Raw genomic sequence first — 14,301 nt, 5'->3', positions numbered from 1 at the left:
CATGACCACATGCTGCCACAATAACTGAGCTACAATAAACAAAAGGACACAATGTCCCCTACACCATTCTCTTTCACGTGCCCATTCTCCTACCACCCACTACATGAGAAGTAACTTATATTAGATATTGCCTCTTCTGAAATTGCCTCTATGGTGCCCTGTTGCAGCATTTCTACTGGTGCCAGTCAAACACCAGACAACGGAAAATGGCACAAAGCCTTTGTGGTCATCCAGAAGAAAAAAAGCAACCAGCCTCAAAGTAATCATTTGGCGGGGAGATTAGAGGGCCATGACATGCCAATTCTTTCATCCTTTTTGTCCAGAAGAACATGCAAAAAAACACCAAGGAATGACAACTTCTCTTGAAATAGCCAGGAAATACACTCAGTGGCCACTTCATTGGGTACCTCCTAAAGTGGCCACTGAATGTATGTTCATGGTCTTCTGCTGCTGTAGCCCATCCACTTCAAGGTTCAATGTGTTGTGCATTCAGAGATGCTCCTCTGCACACCACCATTGTAACGTGGTTATTTGAGTTACCATAGTCTTCCTGTCAGCTTGAAACAGTTTGGCTAGTCTGCTCTGATCCCTTTCATTAATGAGGTGCTTCCACCCACAGAAATGCTCACTGGATGTTTTTTGTACCAACTCTGTAAATTCTAGAGACTTGTGTGTGAAAAATCCCAGGAGATCAGCAGTTTCTGAGATACTCAAACTACCCTGTATGGCAACAACAATCATTCCACAGTCAAAGTCACTTAGATCACATTTCTTCCCCATTCTGAGGTTTGATCTGAATAACAACTGAACCTCCCGACTATGTCGGCATGATTTTATGCATTAAGTTATTGCCACATGATTGGCCAATTAGATATTTGTACTAACTTACAAGTGTACTTAATAAAGTGGCAAACAAGTTTACTTCCTTTAGAATGGAATCGGTATCTAACCAGCTCGTCACTAACCAGATCTGCCACAAGCACTCATGGGTGACAACAACCCAATATTACTTGTCAGCAATATATTCTGCAGGCTGGCAGCATGTTTTCAGTTGAGACAGGCCCACTGCTTTTTATAGCAACCAATTGTAGCGGAGCTCACAGCTGTTCAAGCAACAAGGGAAAACTTCATTAAACAAGTAACACTGGTAGCTAATGGGTGGGGAGGGGTAAAAAAACAACAGGCAGGATGGAGAAACGTACATGAGAAACAGGAAATTTAAAGGAGGAAGTCATATCAAAGATTTATGCTTCATCCTTGGAAGAATGTGAGCATCCTCTGAAGGAGAGATCACACAGTCAAAGTATGGTACAACACAAAGGCCATTCAGCCCATGTAAGTACTTTCAAAGAGATATCCAATACAGATTGTCACTAGAATTTAGAAGGAAAAAAAAGGTGATTGCGTTGAGACAAAAAATTCTGATGGGGATCAACAAGATGGATGCCGAGGAGACGAGATTTTAGGTGCTGGAATCTGGAGCAACACACAAAAGCTGAAGGAACTCAATAGGTCAGACACCATCTGTGGTGAGGGGTGGGGAAAGGTTTGAAGGAATTGCTGACATTTTGATTTGAGGCACTTCACCTGGAAGGATGAATGATCTCAACCCAAAACATCAACCATCCACTTCCCACCACAGATGCTGCCTGAACTGCTGAGTTCCTCAAGCTTTTTGTAATGGATGCCAAGAAGCTCTTTCCTCTGGCCAGATAATCCAGACAAGGGAGCTCTCTCAGGATATGGGGGGGGGGGGGGTGTCAGGCATTTAAAATTGAGCTGAGAAATTACTTCTCTCAAAGGGTCCTGAATCTTTGGGATTCTCTGTCCCTTAGGGTTAAAGATGCACGATCACTGAAATATTTTGTGGACAATAAAAGGAATCAAAGATGATGAGGATCAGGCAGGACAGTGATATTGAAAGGCTGATCCTGTGCCTCAAGGGACTGTATGCCTTCCCTGCTTCTAATTCCTAAGTGTAACCATTCTAAGTGTTCTATCCTCTGCTGAAGCTATTTGTACTAAATATTTTTCTTATTAGACAGTGATTTTGTAGTAAAGTGGTTTGATTTGAACTGAATGCCCAATCATGTGCTTATACTTTGTATCGTAAAAGCATCTATTCTTATAGATTGAGAAAAAGTAACATTCATATTTCTCAAGTGCCAGGCAACAAGTCCAACAATCTTCCTTTCTATGGCTATGGTAAGAGTCCCATCGTAAACATCCTGGAGGTCACCATTAGCCAGAGACTTGATTGAACCAGCCATATACAGTAAATACAAAGGAGTGTGATGGAACACTCTTCAATGGCCTGCATGGGAGAAACTGCAACAGCATTCAGAAAGCTGGACAACTTGACTAGAGCCCTATCCACCATCGTGAACTCTCATCCCCTCCAGCACTCGGGCAGAACGGCTGCAGCGTACACCTAGTTTCCTTAAGACGAAATGACATAGGAGCCCAATTAAGCCATTTGGCCCAGAGACTGCTCTGCCATTTGATCAAAACTAATTTATTTTCCCTCAAACCCATTCTCCTGCTCGTAACCTTGAATGCTGCTACTAATCAAGAACCTCCACTTTAGATCTACCCAGCATCTTCCACAGCCATCTGTAGTAATGAACTCCACCGATTCATCATGCTCTGGCTAAAGAGATTCCTCCTCATCTCTCTCCTAAAGGGATGTCCATGTATTCTGAGGTTGTACCCTCTGGTCCTAGACTCCCCCACTATCAGCATCCTGGGGGTGGAGTGGAGGGGAAGAGAAGAAATGGTGGTCATTGTGGCTGGAAGTAGTACCATGTAAAAAAAAACACCAAAGTTACTCTGACAACATCTGCCAGCCTGTGACCTATACCAACTAGAAGGGCAGGAGCAGCAAAACCCTGGCTTGGAAATGTGTTGTTACTTTTTGACTGTCTTAAGGTCTAAATTCTGGAACACTCTACCTAATGGCACTGCCAGTTATTCCTTAAAATAAATTCAGTACTTCAAGGAAGCAACTCAGCACCACCCCAAGGGCAAGCAAGAACGAACAATAAATTCCAGATTCCCCAGAGATATGGGCATCCTATTATCAATTAAAACAGCTGCAGGATTTCAAAGGTGCTGTTATGGGAGGTGGCAAAATGTTTGTTACTTGAGACTGGAGCTTAGCAGGTGATATACTGTCAGCAAATTCCTTAGTGGTTACCAATGTGACAACAAGTGGTCAGCACAGTGAAAGCATCACAACTTATGATTTGCACGAGTACTTTTTATACAAAAATGTGATGATTGAGTTGTTCTTCCAGTTAGACTTAGCAAGTTGCAACTAATAGAACCAAGCTCACAGGTTCCAGCCTCTTTACGGATGTCAGAGAACACCACAAGCCTGAAGAGATCAGCTCCCTGCATGGTTCCACTGTTGGTGATTCCCATCACTTGAGACCTTATTCTATTCTTAGACAATCATAAGACATTGGGTTGTGCTTATATATGGGTAGTTTACACACCCAGCATGTCCCTGGGCTCCACAGAAACAGTTCAGTGTCCCCAGAGCAGATGTTCAGTCACAAGATTAAATCCCCTTCCTTGTGGCTGACCACAAAGATAAGAGCCAGGAATAACTCATGACAAATTCTCACCCCACCAAATTCTCGATACCCCATTAAAAGGAACATTTGCACCCATGATATTTCCAAGCAGAAGGTATGACAATTTGAGTTAGTAATGAGTAATGCCTCAAATTTCTCAGCTCAGCTGTAGTATCTCAGCCAGTCAAGTCTATTGTCATTTAACTATATACAGGTATAGAGACAAACGAGACAATGTTTCTCCAAACCAGGGTGTAAAGCACAGTAGTACTTTTCCAAGTTATTGTATGTAAGGATGAAATCTACAGATAAATGACACATAAACGTGAATAAATTAAATATTGTAAGGTACAGAACACATTAACTGGTGACACTTTGAATGGGATATGTCAGGGAATTCAGAAGCCTAATGGCCTGAGGGAAGAAGCTGTTTCCCATCCTGACTGTTCCTGTTTTTAAATGCATCTGAGTCTCTTGCTTGATGGTAGAAAATCAAAGAGGATGCTTGATGGATGGGTGGGATACTTGATAATACGCAGCGCTCCTGATAGATGCCCCCGATGGATGGTAGGGAGAGCCCTATGATTCCCTCGACCATTCTCGCAGTCCTTTGTAGGGACTTCGGGTCGAATACTGCTATTGAAACTGACCATACATCCAGGTAGTCACAAAAATAAAGATGATTGGCTATCGGCATAACAAATTCTCAGAGGAGCAAAGCAAATAGAGAGATCATTGTAACAGTTAAAAGTTAAAGAATGGGGACAAATGGCGTGCTAACAAAAAATTTCCATAGCATTGTTCATGTCCTTTTCAGAATATCCCAAAATAATTTTCAAGTTTATTCACCGTTAATTAGGAAATATAGTCCGATTGCACAGGGCAAGCTCTCACAACTGCAAGGTAATAACAACTACAATATTGGTTGCAAGCGAGTCATAACCAGAGATACAGGGAAACTCCCCTGCTTGCGTTCAAAAATTAAACCATGGGATCTTTTACCATTAACTCTGAAGAGTTTGTAGTTTGCCTGGTCTGAAAAGGCAGCCACAGTCCCTCAGCACTGCACTAGAGAATCAGCCTGGCTTATGAGCTCAAATCTTCAAAGTATTGATCTCATGACCTTTTCACTCAGAGCAAGCTACTGACTAAAAGAAATACGTTTGCACATCTATTGCTTCCCATACCATCAGATCAGTCACCTAGGATAAGTCACAAATAAGCAGAAGTTCCAAAGTTTGAAATAAGATCAAAGAACCTAAAAACTGGAGTTTCAACATTTGACATTCTTTCTGGTGCTATGATACGACTGGAAACAGATGAGTTATCTACCATCTCCTTTCATTGAGCTTGTTCCTCTCAGAAAATTTGTCCACTCCAGCCTTGCAATGCTGGCGGCTTTCACAGAGGGAAACTCCTAGCTTCACCGTGTTGCTACTATTATTTAGGTAATAAAATACACACCTTGGGGGAAGTGGGGAATATACCATGAGGTGGTGCTTGATCCTCACCTCCAATGACTGCCAATGTCACAAACGACAAGCAATCAGGCAAATGAGCAGTAGTCATCTGGCCCTGGCTATCAGCTGAGCGAAAGAAATTGAAAGAGTTTAATTGGGACAAAGCAAGCGGGCACTCTAGAGGGATCTTCCCACCCAATGATCAAAAACTCTGCCTCACATAATCAATGCTGACACTCCAGTGCCACACTGCTGGAGCTGACATTTATTGAAGGAGATCTTAACCCAAGGCTCCCCCAGCTCTCTCAAGTCATATAACATGGCACTATTTCAAAGAACTTTAAAAGATGCAGATGCTGGAAATCTGAAACAAAAATAGCATATGTTAGAAACCCTCAGCAGGTTAGGCAGCATTTATGAAAAAAAAGGAACAGTCAACATTTTAGGTCTGTGAGACATTCGCTCTCCCAGTTCTGACGAAGGCTCACAGACCAGAAATGTTAACCGTTTCTCTCTCCACCAGAACTGCTGAGTGTTTCTGGTATTTGCTGTTTTCAAGTGTTAGAGATGTCCCTAAACTATCCTCAGGCCAATTATTTTCCACCCTCAGTCAAAGTATTAAAACAGGCCACTTTAGAGCAGGGGTCCCCAACCTGGGGTCCATGGATCCCGTCCTTAATGGTATTGGTCCATGGCATAAGAAAGGTTGGGACCCCCTGCTTCAGAGCCATAAAGCAATACAGCACAGAAACAGGTCCTTCAGCCTAACTCATCCATGCTGACCAAGATGCTTGTCCAGTCCTGTTTGTCTGTGTTTGGCCCATATGCAACTAAGCTTTTCCTATCTACGTATTTACCCAAGTGTCTTTTAAATGTTATTGTACTTGACTCAAATACTCTCACTATCGCAATGTGGGATCTTGCAGTTCACAAATATGCTGTTGTGGGGATCAGAGGAAAACCCACTGAGCTGCAGTACAGAGGCACCTGCCATCCACCTAACTCAAGACTTTGTTTTTGAAAATAAGTTGAAACTACATCCCAAGAGAAGGGAATCTCAGTTTGCCAAATTTTGTGGGGGGGGGGAGAATGGGAGGTAATAAATTTAAGAGGGTCTTTTTTTTAAAGTTCTTCATGATATAGAAGTGGTAGAAACCCTTCACCACATTTCACAACAAAAATTTATCATGTCCCCGTTGACCCTCACCAATTTTTACAGATGCACCATAGAAAGCATTCTATCCAGATATATCACAGCTTGGTATGGCAATTGCTACAGCCAAGACCACAAGGGATTGCAGAGTTGTGAACACAGTCCAATCCATCACACAAACCAACCTCCTCTCCACTGCTATCTACACTTCCAACTGCCTTGGGAAAGTGGCCATTGTAATCAAAGACCACTCCACCTCCCCAGGCAGGTGATACAAAAGCTTGAAAACATATATCACCAGGCTAAAAGACAACTCCCCACTGAACAATGGACAATTCTTCTCATACTATGAACTTTTGATCTCCCCATCTACTGCATTGTTGCCCTTGCAATTTATTTGTCTACCTGCACCACACTCTGTGACTGGAACACTATATTCTGCACTTTGTTTTCACTTTTACCATCTCGATGTACTTGTGTACAGTGTGATCTGTCTGGATGGCACAGAAACAAAAGCTTCGCACTATATGTACAGATGACAACAATAAACTAATTACCAAACATTTAGGAAGCTCTGCAAGTTATACTCAGGCCTCAAGAACAGAGGCAACAAGTTAGACAGGAGTGCAAGAGGCTGCAGAGTGTAGTGAAATCAGCCAAGTCCATCTCTTCCCACCATTGACAGTATTTACAGCAGGCGCTGCATCGATCAAGAATCCCTGCCATCCTCTCGCAGCTACCATCAGACAGGGGGTACAGGACCATGAAGTCCCACACCAACAGGTTCGGGAACAGCTACTTTCCCACAATCATCAGGTACTTGAACCGACCTGCACCTCGGCAATGGAACACTATGGGCAACCTCTTGTACTTCCACAGACTTGTCTCAGACCACGCCCGTTTTTGCACTAACACCAAGTCAAGTTTATTGTCATGTGCACAAATACGGTGTGATAGAGGTAAAATGGAAAAGTTTGCTTGCAGCAACATCACACGGACAAAAGTACAGACAACAGAGGGCAGAAATACCAGACAGTGAAAAAGTCTATGGTGCAAAAGCAAAGACAACTGAAATTCATGGTGGTGCAAGAGGTGATTGCCTAATGTGTTGCTTGTGCAGCATTCCCCCCCCCCTCCACCTTCTCATATAATTTATGTACAAAATATGTTCTGTTTGTTGTCTATGTATCAGGGATGCTGTTGAAAATAGCTAGGCTGGTTGCATCTTGGTCTGATATGGCAATTCAAATGTGTGCAAGAAGCTGTAGTGTAGTAGATTGAGCCCAATACATCACTGGCACATTCCTCCCCACCATCAGTAGTATCTTCATGAGGTGTTGCTTCAAGAAAGCAATATGTATCATAACACACGGCCAACACCCGGGCTATGCCATCTTCTCACAGCTACCGTCAGGCAGGAAGTACAGAAGCCTGAAGTCCCACACCACCAGGTTCAAGAACAGCTGCTTTCCTACAAACATTTGTTTCTTGAACAGACCCACACAACTTTAATCACCATCTTAGTATAGCAACACAATGATACTTTGAGTACTTTGCACTAAAAGGAATTTGCCTTCCTTCTAATTGTGTTTTCTTCTATAATTCATGTTTTCTTGTGAATGTCGTGTTGATGCTATGTGCCTGTAATGATGTTGCAAGTTTTTTTTATTGTACGTATGCATATATGTACTTGTGCACATAACAATAAACGGAACTTTCATTGCACCTATACATCTCTGGACATGTGCACATGACAACAGACTAAAAGTGACAGCTCTAGAAGTCCCGGCCACGTCGGGAAATATCTCCCTCAGGTAAAACTCGACCTTACCACAGTAAAGTTTTCCGGGCCGCATTCTTGCGCGCGGTATTTGCATTCTTTTAGCATATCCTCCAGCTGGTGGCTGGTCCTGTTGAACAGTTCGTACATGCTGAGGAGAGAGTTGTCGTTGTCGCCGGACTGGGCGAGTTGGAAGCCGACATCCATGCCTTTACTGTAGCCTATGAGCGGGCCGATGCGCTCGAGGTCGGCAGAAGAGAGCTTGGAGCGCCTGAATCGGTTAAAGTTGCATAGGGTCACGGCCGGGAAGTACATGAAGTGACTGTCGATCTCGTCGAGAACCGTGACGTGATGGTACTCCAGGTAATACATGACGCGGTCCATCACTTGGTAGAGGAAAATAGCCAGGGAGGAGAGGAAGGCGCAGCCCCAGAGCACCTGGCGCACCCCGCAGCCTCCCTCCACGAAGATGTGGTTCATCCCGTGCAGGGTGGTGCTGCCCGCGAAGCTGACGGCGTTCGGTGGCTGCTCCCCCTCCTCATCATCTTCTTCCTCTTCTTCCTCCTCGGAAAACTGCTCGAAACTCTGCTCTCTTTTCTTCTCCTCGTCCTCATCGGCCGCAAAGGAAATAGTACAAAATATCTGGACCGGCATTCTGAATGAAGCCACAGTTAAGGAGCTGCCGATTTTTTTTTTTGTTTTCAAACTAACAAAATTACAAAAAAAAATGTTTTATTTTCCCCCTGCGGCTTTGACGCGTGAAAATTCTGTAAGATTTACAAGAATGTATCGCAATGAGTTAAATGCAAAAATCATTTCATACTGGAGGAACTTAAAGGCATTTGGATATTATTTCAAAGCCGCTCTTGTTGCACAATAGGTCCCGGTCTGCTCCACTGAAGAAGTACTGTGCTGTCTGTTAACGCTGCCTCGGAGAGTACTGGAGTCAAGATGATGAGCTGCCCAATCTACTTAATAATTCATAAGGAGCCCGTCCCAACCGACTGTGGGGAGGAGTTTTGTCAGTGGACTTGGCTCTGCTGGTTTCATCCAGCGTTCAGTTTGCAGCCCGGTTTGCACAGAACTGAATGTCTGACGTACTCTCTTCCTAAACAGAGCTCTTTTACCTTTCTTGTATTGCGAGAGCAAATCAAATAAGCCCAGAAGTATTGGGGCGGGATGTGATGCTGGTCGCGGTGTAAAATGCACGAGTCTCTTGTTCCTTTTCCTTTCTTCTGAAAATAGCCTCGACCAAGAGTTCAATCTTCTTAATGAGTCAACATTTGAAAGGTGATGCATCAACCTCTCACAGCAATTGAGATTTATGACCAGTAATTGCTATCTGTTGACCAATTTGATGGACTCACGAAGGAGGGAGGGAATTGAGATGGGAGAGGAAGCGGTGGTTAGCTGAGTAATGAGCACCCAAGTGCCAAGATTTAGGATACGAAGGAAACTTTATTGAAAGCAGCATTTGCAGAGATTGCTGGCAACAATTGAAGCCTACGTTTGATTTATACCCTGCTGTCAGCATCGATTACAAACTAGCATTCGCCAGGGGAGCCCAGTTTGCACAGGATTACAATTCAAAATCTGCTTGCAAACATGAGCACAGGCTTGGTTTGAGAGTTCGAGACGTGTTTTTAAGTGCACAGGAAAGCTCGTTAAATCCACTAGTAGCTAATATGGGAGCGTTTATTCTTCCGATTCATCACACACCATCATTTCCAAACCTTTCAATGCACAATGCTCCAGGTGTCCTGTTTCCAATCAAAAATGAGAGGGCAATAAAACAGATGCTCTGTAGATGCATCTCCATTCTACAGGGAATGCTATGTTCATTTGTCCTCAATGATGTACAGGTAACTCCTTGGGTATTGAACTTTCCTGTGGGAATAAACTACTCTCCGTATAAATTCAGGGGCCACTTTATTAGGAACCTCGTGTACCTAATAAAGTGCCCACTGAGTGTATGTTTGTGGTCTTCTACTACCAGCTTGAACCAGTCTAGCCATTTTCCTCTGACCTTTCTCATTGACAAGATCATTAACAGAATTGCCACTCACTGGATGTTTTTTGCTTTTCACACCACTCTGTAAACTCTAGAGACAGTTGTGTGCAAAAAATCCTCAGAGATCAGCAGTTTCTTAGATATTCAAACCACCTCATCTAGCACCAACAATCATTCTACACTCAAAACCATTTAGATCACATTTCATACCCCATTCTGATGTTCAGTCTGAGCAACAGCTAAACCTCTTGACTGTGGCTGCATGCTTTAAGCACTAACTTGCTGCCCATGATTGGCTGATCATATATTTGCATTAACAAGCAGTTGTACAGGTGTACCTAATAAAGTGGCCACTGAGTATGGAGGATAAAAACAGGCCCTCTGGCCAACCGAGGTGCCTACCTGAGCCAGTCTCACTTTTCTGTGTTTGATTTGTGTTCCTGTAAACCCCTACCTAATAAAGTAGCCACTGAAAGTATCTGTAATTCTGAGGGAATTCAGCTGTCTAAACCATTCCTTATCCCTCTGTATTTCCCAGCTCCAATCAGTGTGTGACCACTCATGTCCAACACTGTTACTAGTCTCCAGTCCCCATCTCTAATATTTTCCCAACAAATTGAAATAATTTATTATTAAATGCCCCAAAAATGTTCTTCTCAGATTGCTCCAGGATATTTTTGTTTAATTCTCTGAGCCTTCAGGTCAAACCTTAAGAGGAAATAGCAACCTCAATTTTTGCTCTTCACATTGATCAACTTCATTCTCTGTGGTATATTCTCTGACAGGCAGACCCTGCCACATTCATGCCATTGGAGAAATTGCACTGACAACATGACTGCCTCCCCCTCTTTCCTGATGATAACCTCCTTGACCCTGTTAAATTCAACCATGTGTTGATGGCCTCTTGAGATTTCTTTTTTATTGTCAAGAGTCAGAATGAATGTGATTTCATGCAGTTGATATAAATGGTATTGATGTCTCTACTGTTATAGTGGGCTGTAGGAAGAGGAACTGGATGAGCAATGCATAGCCACCATTTGCTGGAATCTGTAACTGCTCAGTAGAGGAATGGAGCTCACAGTGATGCTGTAAGCAAATAGCCTGAAACAGCACGGGGCTATAGGTGAGGATGATCCACTTGCCTGCTTGTCTCTTTGGGATCAAACCAGAGCTACGCGGGAAAGGAAACAAATACAAAGATCTAATGAATGGAAACATTTTCCTCAACTCTAAAGACAATTAGAAAAATAAGGCAAACTAAGGATTATAGTTGGGTCCAATAATGCACCACAGTGTCCTAATGTCTTTGGGTAACAAGGAATCAGTTTCTGACTGATACATAAAATTAATACCAGCTAATAGCCTGTCTATGTAAAGTTCCACACAACTCCATTGCCACCCAATCAATATCTCCTTCTATTCCCCATTTCCCCTTGTGTTTATCCAGCTTTCCCTTAAATGGTGTCAGTGTTATTCACCATATGGGAGTTCATCCATATGGGAGAAAATTACACTTTCTCAACATTTTTTAATTTGTTCATTCTCAAAATGTGGACATTACTGACAGTACTAGCATTTATTGTCCATCACTAATTGTTCCCAAATTGAGATGGAAGTTAACAGTCAACCACATTGGTGGTCTAGAATAGATTATAGTCCACACCAGCTAAGGAAAACAGAATTTCTTCTCCAGTTCTCTTCTGGATTGCCTGTATTTTTGACTATGTTATAATTAATGACCCCAAGCTGTGGTCTCCCTCACAACTGGAAATATCTTTAATGCACCTATTCTACAGATCTGCTTCACAATCTCAAAGATCTTTTAGCCTCCTTTCAACCTTGCCTTCTCCAGGGAAAAGAGCTCCAGCCTGTTTAGTCTTTCCTGACAATGTTAACCTCTCAGTGCTGGTGTCAGTTGAGCAAATGTATTGTGCATCGTCTCAACAGCCTTTTTGACTGTTTGTTTCTAATGCATGCATCTCCAATCCCATTTTCCCTCTGTCCCAGTACAGTAAAGTATTTGCTCAGCTGTTATTGAAGCATAAACTCGACAGCAAGAATAAATAAGATCACAAGTCCAGATAGAGAAGAGCAAAATGGGGTTCGACAATATTTGGTCATCCATCCACTACCCAATTTGACTGAGTAATTCACAGTTTGACCAGAAGAATATAGGAAAAAGAAACGAGAATTCATTCATTCAACCCCTCACATCTGCTCTTCACTAAGTGCCGATTCTTTCTCCCACCTGATTCCCATATTTCTTGTTTTCCAATGTGCCCAAAAATCTATTGATCACTGACTCAATAACAGGGCATCCATTGCACTCTGGAGTATATAATTCTGAAGATTAATAGGAGTTAACAAATCAATAAATACATTTCTAAAGCAGCTTAGTCCTAAATAGTCAATCTTTTATCTTGAGCTATTACCCTCTAGCTCTATATTCTCCAATCATGGAGTACAGCTGCTCTTTATCCACCCAGTCAAGTTCTCGTAGTATGTTAACTATCTGAATAAGAATACTTCTTCTTAATCCATTAGGTTATGGTGGCATGGTGGTTAAGTTACTGCACAAACATCTAGAGCAGAGGTTCCCAGCCTGGGGTCCACATACCCCTTGCTTAATAGCATTGGTCCATGGCATAAAAAAGATTGGGAATCCCTGATCTAGAGTCCTGGACCATTGTTCCAGAGATGTGATGGAGAATTTAAACAAATAATTAAATAAATGTGGAATCATTTAAAAAAAGCTTAATCTCAATAATGCGGTAAGCAAAAAAAAACACTAGACTGTTATAAAACTCATCTGTTTAATTAATTTCCTTCAAGAAAAAAAACTGTCCTCTTTATCTGGTCTGGGCCATAAGTGATTCCTGAAATTCCAATGCGGTTGATTCATAACTGCATCCATACTTCAGGGGTATTTGGGGATGGGCAATGCCGTTGACGACCACATTCCATGAATGAAGTGTCACTAGCTAGATTTGTGTGCAGATACTTATGTTGGATCAACAGTCAAAAAGCTCAGTCTCACTCAATGTCCAGGCACATGGATGTATCTGTCACTGGGTGGGTCGTGGAGAAATGAGCAGTATAGTACCCACACAAAATGCTGGAGGAACTCAGCAGGTTAGGCACCATCTATGGAGAGGAATAAACAGTCAACATTTCATGCTGAGACCCTTCGTCCAGCCCAAAATGTCGATTCTTTATTCCTCTCCAAAGATGCTGCCTAATCTGCAGTATCTTTTGTGATTATAATACTGAATACAGTGAGGGCAGCTGTGTACATACATCTATTGATGCTTCTGGACACATCTTCAGTGATGTTCCTGGAATCATCGGGTGTTTCGGGTCTTTCATCATCATACAACCTCCTCCAGGTGACCTAGCCAGGGCTGATCAGACCCCAGCTTGTGTCCAGATGGCTAGCTACTTATGACTCCATGGCTCCCCTCTTTTGAGCCACAGCCATCTTGAGGCCCTCTCTGCTGCATCGGTGGTACTGCGGATGGCTCTCCTCTTCCTCTCTCCCTCGATGCCCAAAATGCTGAAGGCTCTCACTAAAGAATGGGCTACGAATCCCTTACAACCAACCTCACTGGGAGACACCTCACTCTCCATCCAGCCTGCTGACAGTTGCTGCATGGCTTGCAGCTTCCTATCAACCCCTCCCTTCGCCGTTGCCTTCAGAATTTGGTTAACATCTTCATCAAACTGCTTCCACGGTGAAGTCATGTTAGCTGCAGGCCATTTGATCCACCTCCTGTTAGACGTCATGTTAGAGGGATTAGTTTGCAACACTTGGAGGTTCCGGGCACTATGGGGTGACTCCGGGCCTGGCCCCTCCTTCGTCTCACCAGGTTGGACACCTGTGCGTTGTGCTGCTCCTGCTCCCGCCAAACACTTCATCCTCGCTTGGTGGATCTTCAAGCCGCGATCGTTCTTGCAGATTTTGCTACATGCACACTGCTTGAAAATACATACAATTCTTATTGGGCTGGTCAGGGTAAATGTAGAATGATTTTTTGTGGAATCAAGTCCTGATGTAGGGTTTTGACCCAGAAAGTCAGTAATTTCTTTCCTCCCAGAGATGCTGCTCAATCTACTGAGTTCCTCCAGCAGATTGTTTATTGCATGAAATGACAATTCCCCAGGTTGGTGTCTAGAACCAGGGGTACCCTTCTCTAAATAAGCCACTGGCCATTCAGGACAGAAATGAGAAGAGACTTTTTCAAGTTCAAGAGCCACGAGGTAATGTTGCAGCTTTATAAACCCTGAATAGACTACACTTGGAGTATTGTGTCAGTTTTGAT

The 14,301-nt window shown here is 43.0% G+C and overlaps 1 protein-coding gene across 2 annotated transcripts in view; it reads right to left on the bottom strand.

Annotated features, from left to right (window-relative positions):
• asic1b (acid-sensing (proton-gated) ion channel 1b) overlaps positions 1-14,301 on the bottom strand; it is a 921,001-nt gene that overhangs the window by 300,951 nt on the left and 605,749 nt on the right. The window contains exon 1 of one of the 2 annotated variants that reach the window (XM_063037276.1): positions 8,023-8,625. The exons of the other annotated variant lie outside the window; for it this stretch is intronic. Within the exon in view, the coding sequence (XP_062893346.1) occupies positions 8,023-8,625 (603 nt within the window). Of the gene's footprint in view, positions 1-8,022; positions 8,626-14,301 lie in introns of those variants that run through there. 2 annotated transcript variants of the gene reach the window in all.

The sequence above is a fragment of the Mobula hypostoma genome, chromosome X1 (assembly GCF_963921235.1).
Source record: "Mobula hypostoma chromosome X1, sMobHyp1.1, whole genome shotgun sequence".
Lineage (NCBI taxonomy): Eukaryota > Metazoa > Chordata > Chondrichthyes > Myliobatiformes > Myliobatidae > Mobula > Mobula hypostoma.
Note: the sequence above shows the minus strand (reverse complement) of the source record. Positions and strands in the feature narration are given on the sequence as shown.